This window comes from Aquarana catesbeiana, linkage group LG01 (assembly GCF_042186555.1).
Source record: "Aquarana catesbeiana isolate 2022-GZ linkage group LG01, ASM4218655v1, whole genome shotgun sequence".
Classification (NCBI taxonomy): domain Eukaryota; kingdom Metazoa; phylum Chordata; class Amphibia; order Anura; family Ranidae; genus Aquarana; species Aquarana catesbeiana.
Genome location: NC_133324.1, coordinates 673,931,618 through 673,949,417, shown reverse-complemented (window position 1 = coordinate 673,949,417; position 17,800 = coordinate 673,931,618). Strand labels below are relative to the sequence as shown.

At 41.1% G+C, this 17,800-nt stretch overlaps 1 protein-coding gene across 1 annotated transcript in view; it reads left to right on the top strand.

Moving 5' to 3' along the window:
- ZGRF1 (zinc finger GRF-type containing 1) overlaps nucleotides 1–17,800 on the top strand; it is a 263,034-nt gene that overhangs the window by 94,517 nt on the left and 150,717 nt on the right. The window contains exons 14-17 of the mRNA XM_073602703.1: nucleotides 3,853–4,037; nucleotides 4,146–4,342; nucleotides 10,171–10,304; nucleotides 15,122–15,268. Coding sequence (XP_073458804.1) covers nucleotides 3,853–4,037; nucleotides 4,146–4,342; nucleotides 10,171–10,304; nucleotides 15,122–15,268 — 663 coding nt within the window. The remainder of the gene's footprint in view (nucleotides 1–3,852; nucleotides 4,038–4,145; nucleotides 4,343–10,170; nucleotides 10,305–15,121; nucleotides 15,269–17,800) is intronic.

Here is a 17,800-nt window from a genome sequence, read left to right as displayed (position 1 = left end):
AGGACAACTTCACCGCATCAAAGGGATGATTGACGGGGCCATGTACTGTCAAATCTTGGATGAAAACCTCCTTTCCTCAGCCAGGGCATTGAAAATGTGTTGTGGATGAGTATTCCAGCATGACAATGACCCAAAACTAGGCAACAAAGGAGTGGCTCAATAAGAAGCACAATAAGGTCCTGGAGTGGCCTAGCCAGTCTCCAGACCTTAATCCCATAGAAAATATATGGAGGGAGCTCAAGGTTCGAGTTACCAAACGTCAGCCTCGAAACCCTAATGACTTGAATAGGTCTGATCATTTCTTTGTCAGTGGGCAAAGGTACAAAATCAGCAGGGGATCAAATACTTTTTCCCTCACTGTGCATAGGGCCTCAACAGCACTTTAAGCTGAGATCAAATTTCACCCTCCACAGGGCTAAGCCTATTCCTGTCATTAAACTGTCAAATTCTAGGTTCTTGGTATGCAATTAAGACTCTGACATTTAAAAGTTGAATTGCAGAAGGTGGGGCTTAGTGTCAGCAAGAGATGGGTTTTAAGGCCAACTTGGAGACAATTCAAGGCTCTCTGCAAAGCCTGGGTCCAGGATTCAAGGTGCTCCATGGGGCACAAGAATTGTTCTGTATACTAACACAAGTGCTTGCAGAGATAAGATACCTAAATTCAGGAATGTTACCTTGCCCACGTCTTACTTTCAGACAGATTTGTTTTAAGTAGTAGAAAGACTGCTAAACATGACTAACTTTTCTATTTCTTTTATGGCTTTTTACACTATGCAAAGCTTTATTCAAGCAGTTTTTTTCCAAAGATTGGTGATATGCATGTTTGTTAAATTTATTAACTGAATTAAAAAAAATAAAACATTATTTTTGCTGAAACTGCTCTCTTATGCTTCAGTTGTAGACTGTTCATCTGTGTCTTCCGGTCCAATTCAGGGTTATGGGCCCTGCATCAATTTGATTATTGATTAAAAAAAATAACAGTGCCAATGGAATAGTAAATGCACAATAGTAAACCAGCTGTAGTAAAAAAAATTGATTGCTAAAAGCAATGATAAATTAATAATAATAACAGTCCACCGCCGCTCGGTATTAGCAAATATATATACACATAAATCCCGGTATTTGATAAAAGTGCTCCTGCTCTATAATGATATATCCGTGTTCCAAGGTGCTCAGACTGGGTGTAAGTGATGTTTAGTAATTGTAACAGTAAGTGATGTTTACTTCAGACGTCAGTATTAGGTTATGCAGAATTCAGGGGTCAGTAGTAAGTAACGCAGAGTGCACAGGTCAGTAGTAAGCAACACAGAGTGCAGGAGTCAGTAGTAAGCAACGCAGAGTGCAGGGGTCAAGTAGTAAGCAACGCAGAGTGCAGGGGTCAGTAGTAAGCAATGCAGAGTGCAGGGGGCAGTAGTAAGTAACACAGAGTGCAGGGGTCAGTAGTAAGTAATTCAAGGAATACATTTTCTCTTGTTTTAATTAAGTTTGAAAATCAAAGCAACCAAGCATGCATATAACTGGCGCACACAAAGTTTCATACAGCTAAGAAAACATGAAAGTCTTGTATGCTGCCTATTATATCATATAAAGTGTACTATGCATGTTTAGCCCTCTGTTCCAATGTATAATACTGCTGAACAGTTGGGTTTTTTATCAATAAAATATTAGGTTGATAATTAGACATCTTATTTGCACTTGTTGCTGTACTCTTTGTTAAGAGTTTCTTTATGTTCTTTGCCGTTATAGTAATGTATGAATCTATTTGCATCTAAATTCCAGAAAATGTATCTAAAAACCTCAATGCATGTCATCAATGGCATTGGTATGCCTTGTCCTCAAAATGTTAAAGCATATGTTCATCTCTGCATTATATTTCACTTTTTTTCTAGCCTACTCCTATTAAGCTGAATGATCTTGAAGTTTGTGAGCTTACTTTGTGAAAATCCATACATATTTACTTACTTGAACTCTATGACACTCATTACGCACTGTTGATGGGCACTACTGTGTAACAGAATTCACAGAGCTTGCCTTCTAAACTACCGAAGTGCCGAGAGATTGAGTCTCAAAAGGTAGAGTCCGTACAGGAATCATGCTTGCAGGCACTAAGGCAACATGGGATACAGTGCCTTGAAAAAGTATTCATAACCCTTGAAATTTTCAACATGTTGTCATGTTACAACTAGGGATGAGCCGAACACCCCCCCCCCCCCCCCCCCCCCCCCGGTTCGGTTCGCAGCAGAACATGCGAACAGGCAAAAAATTAGTTTGAACATGCCAACACCGTTAAAGTCTATGGGACACGAACATGAATAATCAAAAGTGCTCATTTTAAAGGCTTATATGCAAGTTATTGTCATAAAAAGTGTTTGGGGACCTGGGTTCCTGCCCCAGGGGACATGTATCAATGCAAAAAAAAGTTTTAAAAACGGCTGTTTTTTCGGGAGCAGTGATTTTAATAATGCTTAAAGTGAAACAATAAAGTGAAATATTCCTTTAAATTTCGTACCTGGGGGTGTCTGTAGTATGCCTGTAAATTGGAGCATGTTTCCCGTGTTTAGAACCGTCCCTGCACAAAATGAAATTTCTAAAGGAAAAAAAGTAATTTAAAAGTACTTGCGGCTATAATGAATGTTGGTCCGGCAATACAGATACAAGAAGTCATTGAAAAAAACGGCATGGGATCCCCCCAGTCCATTACTAGTCCCTTTGGGTCTGGTACAAATATTAGGGGAACCCCCGAACCACAATTTAACAAAAAAAAATTGCGTGGGGGTCCCCCCAAATTCCATACCAGGCCCTTCAGGTCTGGTATGGATTCTAAGGGGAACCCCGCTCCAAATTTTTTTAAAAAATGGCGTGGGGGTCCCCCTCAAAATCCATATCAGACCCTTCAAAATTTAAAAGAAAATGACGTGGAGGTCCCCCCAAAAAATCCGTACCAGACCCTTATCCAAACACGCAACCTGGCAGGCCGCAGGAAAAGAGGGGGGACGAGAGAGCGCCCCCCCAAACCGTACCAGGCCACATGCCCTCAACATCCCCTTAATATCCATACCAGACGTGAAGGGCCTGGCATGTAATTTGGGGGGACCCCCCATGCAATTTTTTTTTTTCATTTTGGTTTGATATTCATACCAGACCCAAAGGGACCGGTAATGGACTGGGGGGATCCCATGACGTTTTTTTCAATGACTTCTTTTATCTGTATTGCCGGGACCAGCAATTCATTATAGCCGCCAGTAGTTTTAAATGACTTTTTTTCCTTTAGAAATGTCATTTTGTGCAGGGACATTTCTAAACACGGGAAACATGCGCCACTTTACAGGCATACTATAGACACCCCCCAGGTATGAAATTTTAAGGAATATTTCACTTTTATTGTTTCACTTTAAGCATTATTAAAATCACTGCTCCTGAAAAAACTGACATTTTTAAAACTTTTTTTTTACATTGATACATGTCCCCTGGGGCAGGACCCGGGTCCCCAGACACTTTTTATGACAATACCATGCATGTAAGCCTTTAAAATTTGCACTTTTGATTTCTCCCATAGACTTTTAAAGGGTGTTCCACAGCTTTCGAATTTGCCGCAAACACCCAAAATTGTTCGCTATTCGAGCGAACAGGCGGACACCAGATGTTCGAGTCGAACTTACGTTCAACTCGAACATCGGCTCATCCCTAGTTACAACTAAAAACTTAAATTTATTTTATTGGGATTTTATGTGATAGACCAACACAAAGTGGCACATAATTGTGAAATGGAAGGAAAATGATAAACTGCCTGACTGTGGATAGGTCCACTTTATAGGTACCATAATTATGTTTGCCTAATCTTTTCCTATACAGAACATTTAAATGTTATAATGTTTGAGCTGTCACAGAGGCTACATAAAGCTCTCTCCAAAGTGGACATATCCTTCTACACATCATCAGTGGTTGATGAGATAAACAGAAAGGAAACAGTTTCTCCACTCTGCTTGCATCAGCAACCTGCCAAGCTTGTTATGGTCAGAAAAGAAGGCCCCAATAAGGTAACCTATTTATATTGATCTCGGTTTAGAATGTTACATTTGTGGCCAGGGCAAAAAACAAAATGATGAATTTATTTGTAAAAATATTAAATTTATTTTTGACCCTAGGGTAGGTTCTTTTATACATGTGATTATCCTAAAGCTGATCAGTGTAAGTACTTCAAATGGTTGGATGAAGTAAAAGGGACACATAAGGAGAAGGGAAAATCTGAGTCCAGACTTGTACTAGGGGACATGAAGAGCTTGTCCAAGTTCATCAGATGTCAGCATATAAACTTGTATGAAGAAAGCCAGCTTATCATTAGGTATGTACTATACAGATCATCCGCAATATATTTAAATTTTGCACTAAAATATATTTCTTTCTCGTCCATTGAGGGACACAGGAAGTTTTTTTTACCTTCTGGGTTATATTGCTGCCTAAGGGCTGGTTCACACCACAAAAACACACTCCAGACCCGTTTCTGCATGTGCAGTTTTACCGCGTTTTTGATGCATTTCAGATGTTTTTTGCCTGTTGTTTTTTTTTTCACTGTACTGGGGTCTGGTTCCAGTGCATTCCGGTGTGTTTTTGATGTGTTTTACCGAAGTCCAAGTGCAGGAAAAATACAACAAGTTCTATTTTTTTCTGGAACACCCTTGAAATGACGCACTGGTGTGAACTATGCCATTGGAAACTATATAACCTATTTCCATGCATTTTTGATGCAGAAAACAAATGCACTGGACTGCATGTGGTGTGAACTGGCCCTCAAGGAGGATTGGACACTGGCAAACAAAAAAACTGTAGGCAAGCCCGGAATTACCTCTCTTACTACTAACATGTCATAGTGTTTTGCTAGTATCCAAGGAGGATGGACATCTTTTCTTTTTTTTTTTTTTATATCAAGACGTCTCTCCATTTGCTGTTCGGCAGTTGGTTTCTTTAAATGCAGCCACCTGGCACGTTCGTCCTCAGCCTAATTTTTGGAGTACAGTATCTGCACCCTGCAGGACTGGATGTTGTAAGGATAGAGTGAAAGTTGCCTTTAGACTCTGGGTTCCACGAAGGGCACTTTCCAGACTCCATCATAGTAAAAGTTAGCTGCAGAGCTCTTTTCACGTCTGGATGCATTGGCATTGCTTAAGCCTGTCTCTAGCACTAGCTGTATGCCAAGGAATCCGCTGGCCGCTCTACTTCAGGGGGTGAAGCCAGATGTTGTAGGCAAATTGATGCTGTGGGTTCTCTCTGTGCTGTGAGTGGCTTTGATCTGAGCAGCCAGCGTATTTCTTATCTTACAGCTAGTGCTATACTGATCCACAGTGTCCATCTGCATGTTTGGTTTTCATTATACTCCTCAGTCTGCTGTACTTGTGAGTGTACTTTTATTGTCCACAACAAATGTTTTGTTATAACTATAATACACTATGTGAAGCCCTTTTTTTTTTTTTTTTTTTTTTTTTTTTTGTGGTGATCATCCACCCATCCACCTGTGAGTCTGGAACTACGCTGTGTGCAGGCAGTGGAGAATTACTTCTCCTAGAGCTGTTCATGGTGGGTTTAACCACTTCCCCTGGTTTTTTTTAGGGTGTGTTTGCCTTTCCTTAACCAGGTGCTTTTCCTTATGTGTGGCGAAGGGAGCACTGTGTATCGAGGTTGACTCTGTTTCATATACTTTTGTTTTTAAGAATCACTGGGTGATAAAATTAAGGATTGTTAAGAACTATATTCTTTTTTGGACACATTTTCATCTACTGTTTATATTTTGGACTTATTTGTATACATTCACTATTTTGAGATTATATGTTTTTTTGGAGAACACATATGGGATCTTTATGCACTTATGTATGAATATATAATATACAGTATATATTTTTATAGCCAATTTTTATTACTGCAATTTGTCACTGTATTGTGGTGCACTATATTTCTCACTGGATACTGTACTAGCGCTGTACTATATGAGGAATCCATATTCAGGATCTTAAGAAATGTCCCTTTTGTTTCTCTAGCACATAAGTGATTGCTGTAAGGCCCCTGCACTACCAGTTTGTGGCCCTACCCTTTGGCCTCTACTCTACACCTCGGGTATTTACCAAGGTGTTGGTTCCAGGATTAGTTCCTGTGGGCTTTATTGTAGGATACTTAGACAACCTCCTTTTGAGGGAACAGTCAGCATGGCCTGTGCCAGACAATATGTCTTTATTTGTCCACAGGTTACTGCAGTTAGTATGGATGCTGATCTTTCAAAATCGATTGCTGGAACCAACTCCTCTATTGGAGTATTTGGGTCTAGTCCTGGACACAGCTCAGGCCAGAGTTTTCCTTAAACAGCTGGAAAGATCTGAACTTTCCAGCTCAGTTGTCAGACTCTCTGCTTTTTGCATGACAGTTCTAAGCCCGATGGTAGCTTCCTTTTGGAGAAGTTCCATTTGCCCAGTTTTACTGAAGACCTCTTCGTCGCAACATCCTTTTATCATTTAATCGATCTGGTTTCTGGACAGACGGATTTATTTTTCACCAAGGATCAGGTTGTCCCAGACTTGGTGGCACAGGAATCCAGCTCTGGCGTCCGTAAGGTCTTCTTTAACCGTCTTCAGCAGGACCCTCACAATGTGATGTGTTTTGGCTTCATCTGAAGCATTGGACTCATCTGAAGGTTCATCCAGTCTGCACTCAGATGAACAATGCCATGTCGGTGGCATATATCAATCATCAGAGAGGAATCAGAAGTTTTGCCAAGGCAAGAAAGGTAGATCAGATCCTGTATTGGGCAGAACTTTATGGTCCTGCCTTGTCTGTTGTGTACATCCCAAATGTAGACAATTGGTAAGCAGATTTACTCAACCATCAGTACCTGCACCCAGGAGAGAGGTCCTGCACCCAGAGGTGTGTGACACTGACTGTGGACCTCCTAGCCTCTAGGTTCAACAACAAATTGGACAGGTTTGTCTCTAGATATCGGGATCCTTTAGCAGAAGCAGTGGCTGCTCTGGTGCTTCTGCAGGATCAGTGCACCCCAATCAGTGCATTTTCTCAGCTAAAATTGCTTCCTCGTCTGCTTTGCAGGATCGAGCTGGAGTGCATTCCAGTGATCCTCACTGATCCGGACTGGCCCAGGCAGATGTGGTACCTGGTAAGACTTCTGGCAGATCTTCTGTCCCAAAGGCAAATTTGCCATCCTGATTCTCGAATCTGCTTTAACAGCATAGTTGTTGAAGCCCAGTTACTGAGAGACAGCGGCATCCCTGAGTGTCATTTTTATGATGGTCAAAGCTTGGAAATCTATTACCCACTAAGTCTACTATTGGATGTAGAAGGCATACTTTACTTGATGTGAGTCCTGGGCCTTTCACCCCAGAAGCTTCTCCATAGGACTAATCCTTTCCTTCCTGCAACTGAATCTGGACCAGTGTTTGGCTCTAAACACTGTCAAGGGTCAGGTTTCTGCCCTTTCTTTACTGTTTCAGATACCACTGGTCTCTCAGTCCTTGATTAAGGCCTTTGTACACAATGGCTCCCCCATTCATTCCCTAGTGATTTTCTGGGATCTGAATCTGGTTTTCTCTGAACGTTCGATACCACTATTTGAGTTAATAAGAGACATTCCTCTTTCTACTCTTACCTACAAGGTGTTCTTTTAGCCATTACCTATGCGGGGTGAGTGTATGATCTGATCGCCTTATCAGCTGGTTCTTCACAAAGACAAGGGGTTGTTGAGACCATTCTTGCCAAATATTTCTGCTTTAATTTCAACCAGGACATTGTTCTTCGATTCTTCTGCCTGCTTCCAATTTGCCAAATTGAAATTTCCCTCCATTGGATGTGAGTTGGAAGTCTATCTCTCAGTCACTGCTTTTTTTCAGAAACAGTGATTCCTCTTTGTTATCTTGGATAGATCCTGAAAAGATACTCCCGTTGCACCATCTTTAGGTGGCTCAGACAGGCCATCATTCAAGATGATGGTCGTGACCTCAAGGACTAGGCTCCACCTTTTCCTATCAAGACATACATTACTAGATTTGTGAGCACTTGGGCTTTTCTGCATCAAACAATCGTTTTTTTTCAAATTTGCAGGGCTGCCACGTCTTCTGTTTTCTAAGTTCTACCGAGTAGACTCTTCTGCCTTATCTGGTGCCATCTTCAGGCTTAAGGTACTTCAGGCAGTTAATTGAGCTGCAGGCAGTCCCCAGTTTTCTCTTGTTTTGTTGCTGCATTTGCTGTGTTACCCAACCCTCAGTTGGACTGCTTCTGTATGTCACAAAGGTTAAACACTTTCTGTGTCCCTCGCAGGGTAAGAGAGAAAATGATTTCTGTACTCCCTGTAAAATCCCTTTCCTAGAGTCCATTCAGGGACTACCTCTCTGTGTTTATGGTTTTGCTCTTGGTACTTCTTTCCTTACAAAACTGAGGCTTGCTGGTAATAAGAGGGTTTATCCTGGGCTGATCCACAGTTTTTTGCATGCCATTGTCCAAATCTCTTGCAGGCAGCATTATAACCCAAAGGTTTATGTCCTCTAGTGTCCTTCAATGGACTCCAAGAAAAGGATTTTACAGTGAGCACCAAAAAGTGATTATTTTAATCGCCCCATGTATCCAAGGGACCTTAATTTGGTACTTTGGGTTCTTCAAAACCTCCCTTTGAACTGATTTGGGATTTTTACATTGGAGGTTCTCCAGTGAGCTGGCCATTTACTCTGTCATGAGCGCCTGAGTAGGCAGCTCTTTTTTGCAAGGAACCTTTTTTTCTCTTATTTGGGACTCGGAGGTACTGAGATCCAGATCCTTCTTCCTCCCCAAGGTTGTCTCTTACTTTCACCTCAATGAGGACTCTGTCCTTCCATCCCTATGTCCTGTTCTATACCATCCCAAGGAGATTTAATTTCACTGCATGTATTTAGTCAGAGCAGTTAGGGTCTACCTAGCCGCAACATTTTCTTTCAAGAAAGACTGAGTCCCTTTTTGTCCTCCCTGAAAGCCCCAAAAAGGGATATCCTGCTGCTTCTTCCACTACCATTTCTCTTCCCTATTAGGGTTCATTCCATCTAATCTGTGGGTGTTTCTAGCACCTTTCAACACCAAGCATCTGTTTCACAGCTTTGCAAGGACGCCACATGGTCTTCCATTTTTATTTGTTTAAAGCTTTATTAGGTGGATGTTCAGGCCTCTTTGGCCATCTGAGTGTTGGGGGTCCATAGACCCTACCTTATGTGGGTCTGTTTGCTATATTGTTCCCCATCCCTCGGTTTATTGCTTGCAGAAATCCCATGTTCTATGACTTGCTTTCCTGTGTCCTGTACTGTACAATTAAGATAATGGGAATTTAAACATATAAGTAAATTCCATATTTTGGTGTACAGTACAGGACACGGGTCCCTCCCCACTGTCTTCTAACTTCTAATTGCTTACTACAAAACTGGCCTTCAATGGAGTGGATGGGGTTATATAAAGGTGCACTGCATTCCCAGCAAAGTTTTTTGCCAGTATTTAAAGGGGTTGTAAAGGTAAAAATTTTTTCACCTTAATGCATTCTATGCATTAAGGTGAAAAAACTTCTGACAGAACCGCCGCCCCCAGGCCCCCCGTTTTACTTACCTGACGCCTCGAAAGTCAGCTTCGCGTTCCCGACATCTGTTCCTCCGCTCACCCTGGCCGCTGATTGGCTGCAGTGGATGGATTGAAAGCAGCGCAGCCATTGGCTCGCGCTGCTGTCAATCACATCCGATGACGCGGCGCGCCGGGAGGCGGGGCCGAGTGATACAGCGAGCGGCTATAGCCGCCGGCTGTATCACGGGAGCGCGCCCGCAAGCACTCACCACCGTGCGAGGGAGCTCGCATTAAGGTGGTGAATGCTTGCGGGGAGGAGCTGAAACAGCCGCCGAGGGACCCCAGAAGACGAGGTTCGGGGCCACTCTGTGCAGAACGAGCTGCACAGTGAAGGTAAGTATAACATGTTTGTTATTTTTAAAAAAAAAAAAAAACACCTTTACAAACGCTTTAATTACGTGAACGTAACAGCGTGTAACCCATGGTCTTTGACTTGCTGTCCCATTTAGTTTAAACCTAAACTCTAGAATAAACTGTTACTGCACTGTTGTCAAAATGTATTGAGTATCTAAAGAATAATATTAATTTCATGTTGCCTGTTAACAGGAAAATATCTGGATATCAAAAACGGCAGTTTGGCAAATTTTCAAAAGTTGTCAATGCATATTATGATGGAGAATCAAAAACAAAACTTTATCTTAAGCTAAACAGAAAGGATAACTCATCTGCATACAGTAAAGGTAAGTAATTATGGTTGTATTGTTTTATGTTGATCGTTATGTAGTAAATGTGAAGGAATATTTGCCTTAACGGTGTAATTAGGGTCTAAAGTCTCCTGTAAAAACAGGAGGAATATTCAGCGCTGACACAAAGGACACAACTAGGTGAACTGCTGGCAGACACTAAAGCCTAACTCAAAATACCTCAAATGAACATAAAATATGCAGTGTTGTGCAATTCATAAATGTCCATATAATAGAAAATAAAAGAAAGAGTGTGCGTGTGGATACAAGTGCTGGTGACACACACAAGGCAAAAAGATCTCAAATCCGGTGTTGGTGACCCCTCCACCTTAAACGGATGGCCTCTCACCTCAAGGACTCGACCTGAAACAGGTCACATAGCGAGGATCTGATATCAGATAAAGCAATCCAGGCAGAGCAATCCACAGATAGCAGCTCCAATGTTCGTCCAAATCAGTGAGATGATAAAGCGTATAGATGGAAAGAGAAAACACACCGATCTAATGCTCTCTGTAGCCACATTTATTAGTAAAAAGAAGAAATATAATGCACTTACATGAAGCCGCACTCAGATCCGAGTGACGGCATAAGACCGTGTAATGGTATCACACGAGATGGCCGCGGGTGACGTCATGCGTGACACCAGACCCCCGTACGTGTTACGTCTGTAGGCGGGACTTCCTCAGCGTGGGGCAGGATACACGCAGATGGCCCGCTTGTTATATATAATGCCATGGTAACCAGCAGTAGGCCAATCAGGGTTCTGGACACAGCGGTCAAATGACCAGTTACATCACAGATAATCCCATATATCTGTTATTTACAGTTTATTGTGTTATTTTTATTTAATTTTTGTTAGTGTGTGGTTTTGTCTTTATGATGGCCATGGATTGACGTCTATTTAATTATTTTAATTATATGTATTCTTAATCAATTAATGTGCTGTTTTGGGTAACCTTTCCCGTTCTTGTATTTATGCAGATGTAAGCACTTTTTTCTTTTTTCTTTATTATATTTTTTACATATAGGAGGAACTGATGTTCTCTATATGTAATTTTAAATAAATTAGCGCTATTATCTGCACTTATAAGCACATCAGCACTTTCTATGTATTTATCCTCAGTAGCAGCTCGATGGGACTATCTGTGATGTAACTGGTCATTTGAGCGCTGTGTCCAGAACCCTGATTGGCCTACTGCTGGTTACCATGGCATTATATATAACAAGCGGGCCGTCTGCGTGTATCCTGCCCCACGCTGAGGAAGTCCCGCCTACGGACGTAACGCGTACGGGGGTCTGGTGTCACGCATGACGTCACCCGCGGCCATCTCGTGTGATACCATTACACGTTCTTATGCCGGCACTTGGATCTGAGTGCGGCTTCATGTAAGTGCAATATATTTCTTCTTTTTACTAATAAATGTGGCTACAAAGAGCATTAGATTGGTGTGTTTTCTCTATCTAGCTTTACGCTTTTTCAACTCACTGATTTGGACGAACATTGGAGCTGCTATCTGTGCATTGCTCTGCCTGGATTGCTTTATCTGATATCAGATCCTCGCTATGTGACCTTTTTCAGGTCGAGTCCTTGAGGTGAGAGGCCATCCGTTTGAGGTGGAGGGGTCACCAACACTGGATTTGAGATCTTTTTGCCTTGTGTGTGTCACCTGCACTTTACCTAAGCTGTATCCACACGCACACTTTATTGGGACTCTTTCTTTTATTTTCTATTATATGGACATTTATGATTTGCGCAACACTGTATATTTTATATCTAACGTCTCCTGTGCAAGATATGCTGAAAAGGCTCTTTATCATCTTTGAACTGAATTTAGTTAGTGTACATATTGTTCAGTTTGCAAACGGACACAGTACTACTGTCTTTAACTGATTCCCGCTTGGCCTGTGGCCGAATTATGCCAGAGCCTGCCTCTTGTTGATCCAGGTGGACGCCATATGATGTTCTCCCAGATCGCACCTCGTGCAGGGGCAAGCAGCGGCGTGATCTGTTACTGGATGCATTCATGGGACACAGCTAATGACTGATCACCGTACCGGCCCGCTGCTGGTACCATGCGACCACTGTAACCAATCACAGCAGGTTACATGATCGTTGTAAACAATGGACGGCTTCCTTTCAAGCCACCCATTGTGTACAATTGTGTTGCTAGCTGTGATTGGTCACAGTGATCACATGGTACAGACTGGGCCAATCACAGCCCATCTGTGCCATGTGACCAGCTGTGGCCAATCACAGCTAATCACAACAAAACAAACTGAAAGAATCGATTTCATTCAGTAAAATGTTTGCATATAGCAATGAAATTCATTGCTATAACCAAACATAATGTGTAAAAAAAACAAAAAAAAAACTACTGATCACTTCCCCAGAGTAGTACAATATTACTATGGGACAGTATATTGCTCTGGTCAAAGTGTGTTGAAAAAAAATCGTGAAAAAAATAAAAGAAACGAAAATATAATAAAAATTAAAACCTTTTTAAAAAAATTATTAATATTATTTTTTATTCGTACTATCACCAGTCAGTGTCCCTGAACACTGCCACACCAGTTATTTGATGACGCTGTACTGCACTGGTGACAGTATGTGACAATTTTTTTTTAATTTCTTAATTTTTCCAAAAAACTATGACAAAAAATTACAACTTCAAAAAACTCACAATGCCTCTTAATAAATACCTTGGACTGTCTACATTCCAAAAAGAGGTCCAGCTTTCCTACAATCGAAATGACTCACACTGATTTGGGTTATTTGCACCAAAGAAATATAGCAGAATGCATTTTGGCCTAAATTAATGACGTGCATGTTGTGCCTCTGTATGTGGCCAGGCTGTGTAAAAGTCTCACACATGTGCTATCACCATACTCGGGAGGAGTAGCAGAATGTGTTGTGTGTAGTTGTAAGTATGCATATGCCATGTGAGAGAAATAACCTGTTAATATGACAATTTTGTGAAAAAATAAATTAAAAAAAATCTTCTTTTTGCACAGAATTGTGGGAAAAAAATTAAAACCTGAAAAAAAACTCACCGTGCCTCTTACTAAATACATTGGTATGTCTACTTTCCAAAAAGGGGTCATTTTTGGGGTACTTGTACTTTCCTGGCTTGTTAGTGTCTCAAGAAATCAGAAATCAATCAGTACATCAGGTGTTTAATCTCAATAACCAAGGGCTTGATATCCTCTATGTACTGTATATATATATCTACTGCATAAATCCGCAGTCAACTTCTCATTACCTTGTAGACAGAAGTGTGAAGTGAATTTGGGTGTGCTGACTGATGAGCTGTGGGAGGATGCCTTTCAGGCAGTCTCAAAAATGTAATGGTCTGTTTCCCACAGGTGGACACAATTATTTTTCTTGCATTGGGTCTACAGAACTTTTCTCAACAGGATAGGTGGCAGAGAAACTCGATGTTGTGGGAAATGCAAAGTGAATTAATGTGATCTCTTACATCTACTGTGGAGTTGCCTTACATTTGTGCGATACTGGGGTATGGTGGTATTTAAAATCAACAGTATATTTGGTACGCACATAAGCAATACCCCACTGACATGTATATTGGTCTGCTTTGAAGCCACAGAACTAGACATACACACTTCCCTCGCAGTGACATGATCTTTATTCGCAGCCCGTAGAATGGTAGTATTGAAATGGGCTTCCACTACAGCAACCACTTTGGCAGAATGGGTTGCTGAACTCAAACGTATAGCATATGAAAATCTTACTTGAGTTGTTGAGTCTCGGAAAAGTACTTCTTAATATGGACTGGATGAAGTGGTTGTGGAGGCTGGCCGGAGGGGTAATGCTAAAATACAGTATGATATGTCTTATCAATGTCAAATAAATATGCTTAAGACAATGAAATAATGGGTAATCGGTTATATAACTAAAGTAAATATGGTTGTTCTTGCTGAAGATTCTTCTGTTTTTACTGTTTACTGTTTTACTATTCTATATATATTGTGATTTGAGCTATGTTATGTGCCTCTGTACCATACGTATTGTTATTACCTGTATTTGAAGATGTTAAAAAAAACATTGTCAAAAACTAATTAAAAAACTAAGCTATTCCAAATTACAGGAAATAACATACAAACTTGTCTGCCATCCAGGGGGCATTTATCCTTCCCTTCATATTGGCATTAGGTGCCAGTACTGTCAGAGGGGCGGTCCATTTGATAAAAGGCACAAGGAAAAGTATCAGTATAGAAAAGAGCACACACTTGCCAGACCCCCTTCTGTAAGGCTAAAAACCCATAGGTGATGTAGTTTTCTTAAGAAACATACATTTTTTAAAGAACTTTTTATATTTTTTGACAAGAGCAGTGTGTCAGTGCAAAATTAGCTAATCACAAATCTGTATTGGGTAAAAGTAAAAGCAATACTAGCCCCTAAGTTTAGCATTTTCCTTTAAAGTTTTGTGAATTCAAGTTTAAAAAAAAAAAAATAAAAATCAGGAGGCATTTTCAAAAGTGTGGTGGGTATTAATAATACTTGATATGACGCTTAATACATGTAGATTGTGTTACTGCTGTATAATAGTTGTAATACATTCACCTTTTTTTCTGAATTTGAATGTGTGTTGCACTGAATGTCAAATTGTACTTATGTACATTTCATGTTTACATTGCCTCCTTTTTAAAGTACCCAGGAAGCTTGTTGACCTGACATGTGCAGGGGACTTTTAGAGCAATGTGTCCATTCATCTTGAGAATCCTTGTCGTTTTACAACTGAGCTGTAATATATAATGGTACTATTTTTAATGACCTACTTTATCACATTTTTCAGATGATGTCTGGGTTGTTTCAAAGACTCTGAACTTTGATCCTGTGGATACTTTTATCGCTTGCAGCGTTTTCTATGGACCCTCTGCTAACAATGACATAGAGATTTCTCCTTTGAAAGGATACTGTCCTTCCAACTGGCCAGCAAACAGTATGTGACTGTAGTAACTAGCAAAACAAAGAATTTTGTAACAAAAAATGGTGACAACTTTTATGACTCTTGATGAGTAGAATGGTGGTGTTTTTTTGGTATCTGTCAATAATGACTTCCATCACTGTAATTTGATCTGTCACCAACTACAATATATATATATGTGCTCAGCATAAGTTAGTAAACCGATTTTAATCAATATCTCAATGAACACATGAACAGTTTCCACAATTTTGACAAAACTGAGTTTTATAGAATATTTGTTTAATAATATAACAGATTACAAAATCTTCAGTTTTACGCAAATTAGTTTATGCAAAAATGAATACACCCCACAACAAAAACTGCTACATCTAGTATTTTGTATGACCTCCATGATTTGTAAGTCTTCTGGGCATGGAATGAACAAGTTGGCGACATATTGCAATATCAATCTTTTTTCCATTCTTCAAATATTACCTCTTTTAGAGCCTGAATGCTGGATGTAGAGCAGGGGTAGGCAGCCTTAGAGTGGTGAAGATCTACATGGAAGAAATCAAAGATCACCGGGCTCAACGTACTATTTTTGGGAGCTAACCTAGCAAGGCCATTGAAAAGTAAGGCAGTTTTGAAAAAAAATAGGGGCCAATTCACTCTGGGATCATGTGGTAATGCGGCACACACTCCTGTGCATTTCCCACGTTTTTCCGTGTGTGGTGCATTTTGACATCCCATTCATTTGAATGGGCTGCAAATCACACTGGAATGCAGAAAAAGTAATGCATGCATTACTTTTAAAAGCACGCTGCAGCACAAAGCATGGTACTGTGGAAACCATGCGATATGGTGCCCACAATTGCACTGCATTTGTGATCTGCATTTGGGGTGCTGTTACCAAAACACTGGCACCTGCATGCAGATCGCAAAGTCAGTGTGCTCACCGGCAGTGCGGGAAACGCGCATGGAATTTATGTTTCCTGCACCATATTCTGGTGTGAACCGGCCCTTAGAAAAATATAATAATACAAATGTCAATGTAAAAATATGAACTTATTCAGGTCAGAAGTAACTAGAGTTCACAGGTCAGGAGTACATAGCCCAGCATTACAGGTCAAGAGGAGTACATAGCCCAGCATTACAGGTCAGGAGTATACAGCTCAGCATTATGGGTCAGGGGTAATACAGCTCAGCATCACGGGTCAGGAGTATACAGCTCAGCATCACGGGTCAAGAGTATACAGCTCAGCATTACAGGTCAGCAGTATACAGCTCAGCATTACAGGTCAGGAGTCTACAGCTCAGAATTACGGACCGAGTATACAGGTCACTACTGTTTTCCCCTCCCTAATGATCAGCTCCTTACCTGCATGTTCAGACATGCTGCTTTCTGTCCCCTCCCCTCACATCTATACAGAGTGCCTGTGTGATATGTAGCAAATGGGAGGGAGAGATGTGAGGCGAGGATCACAGGAGTCAGTGAAGCCATGCTGCATATAGCTGGCTGTTTGTGTCTGCTGCTCTGCTCAGGAATCGGGAAGGAATTGTTTTGGCAGCGGGGTCGGCACTGTAGACACGAGATCTACCCGTCACCCTCTGGCGATCGGAGGGGTTGCCGACCCCTGATGTAGCGTGATGCTCAACTTGTCTCTTCAGAATTCCCCATTGGTATTCGATTGGGTTCAGATCAGGAGACATACTTGGCCACTGAATCACTTTCACCCTGTTCTTCTTCAGAAATGCAACAGTGACCTTAGGTGTGTGTTTTGCATCATTGTCATGTTGAAAACTGCACAATGACCAAGGGCACGGAGTAATGGTACCATCTTCTCTTGTAATATAGAGCAGTACATCTGTGAATTCAATGAAATGCAGCTCCCCTACACCAGCAGCACTCATGCAGCCCCACAGAAGGACACTGCCAACACCATGTTTTACTGTAGGCACCATGCACTTTTCTTTGTACGCCTCACCTTTGCAACGCCATACAGTTTTAAAAGCCATCATTTCCAAAAACATTTATCTTGGTCTCATAACTTCAGAGTACACAGTCCCAGTAGTCTTCTTCTTTTTAACATGGGTCCTGGCAAATTCTAGGCAGGCTTTTTTGTGCATTGGCTTTAGGAGAGGCTTCCTTTGTGGATGACACCCATACATGCCATTCCTCTGCAGTATACACTGTATTGTGTCATGGGAAACAATCACCCCAGTTTGGCTTGCCTTTAGCTAACTGCAGTGAATTTGCATGGCGATTTTCTTGAACCCTTCTCATCAGAAGACGCTCCTGTCGAGGCATTAACTTCTGTGGACGTCTCTGTGAGATTGTTGCAGTTCCATCTTTGTTAAAAAAATTTAGCACTTTTGCTGCAGTATTCTGATTAATAAGTAAAGTTTTGCTGATCTTCTTTGTAGCCTTCACCTCTCTTGTGTAAAGAAATTTTTTCTTTCTCAGGCCTTGTAACATTTTCTCCATGTAGTGCCATTGTTGACGGCATGAAATGGGAAGGGGTTTTCTTTAAGTAACGCCCTTTGATAACTGTCTGCTGGACACCTGTT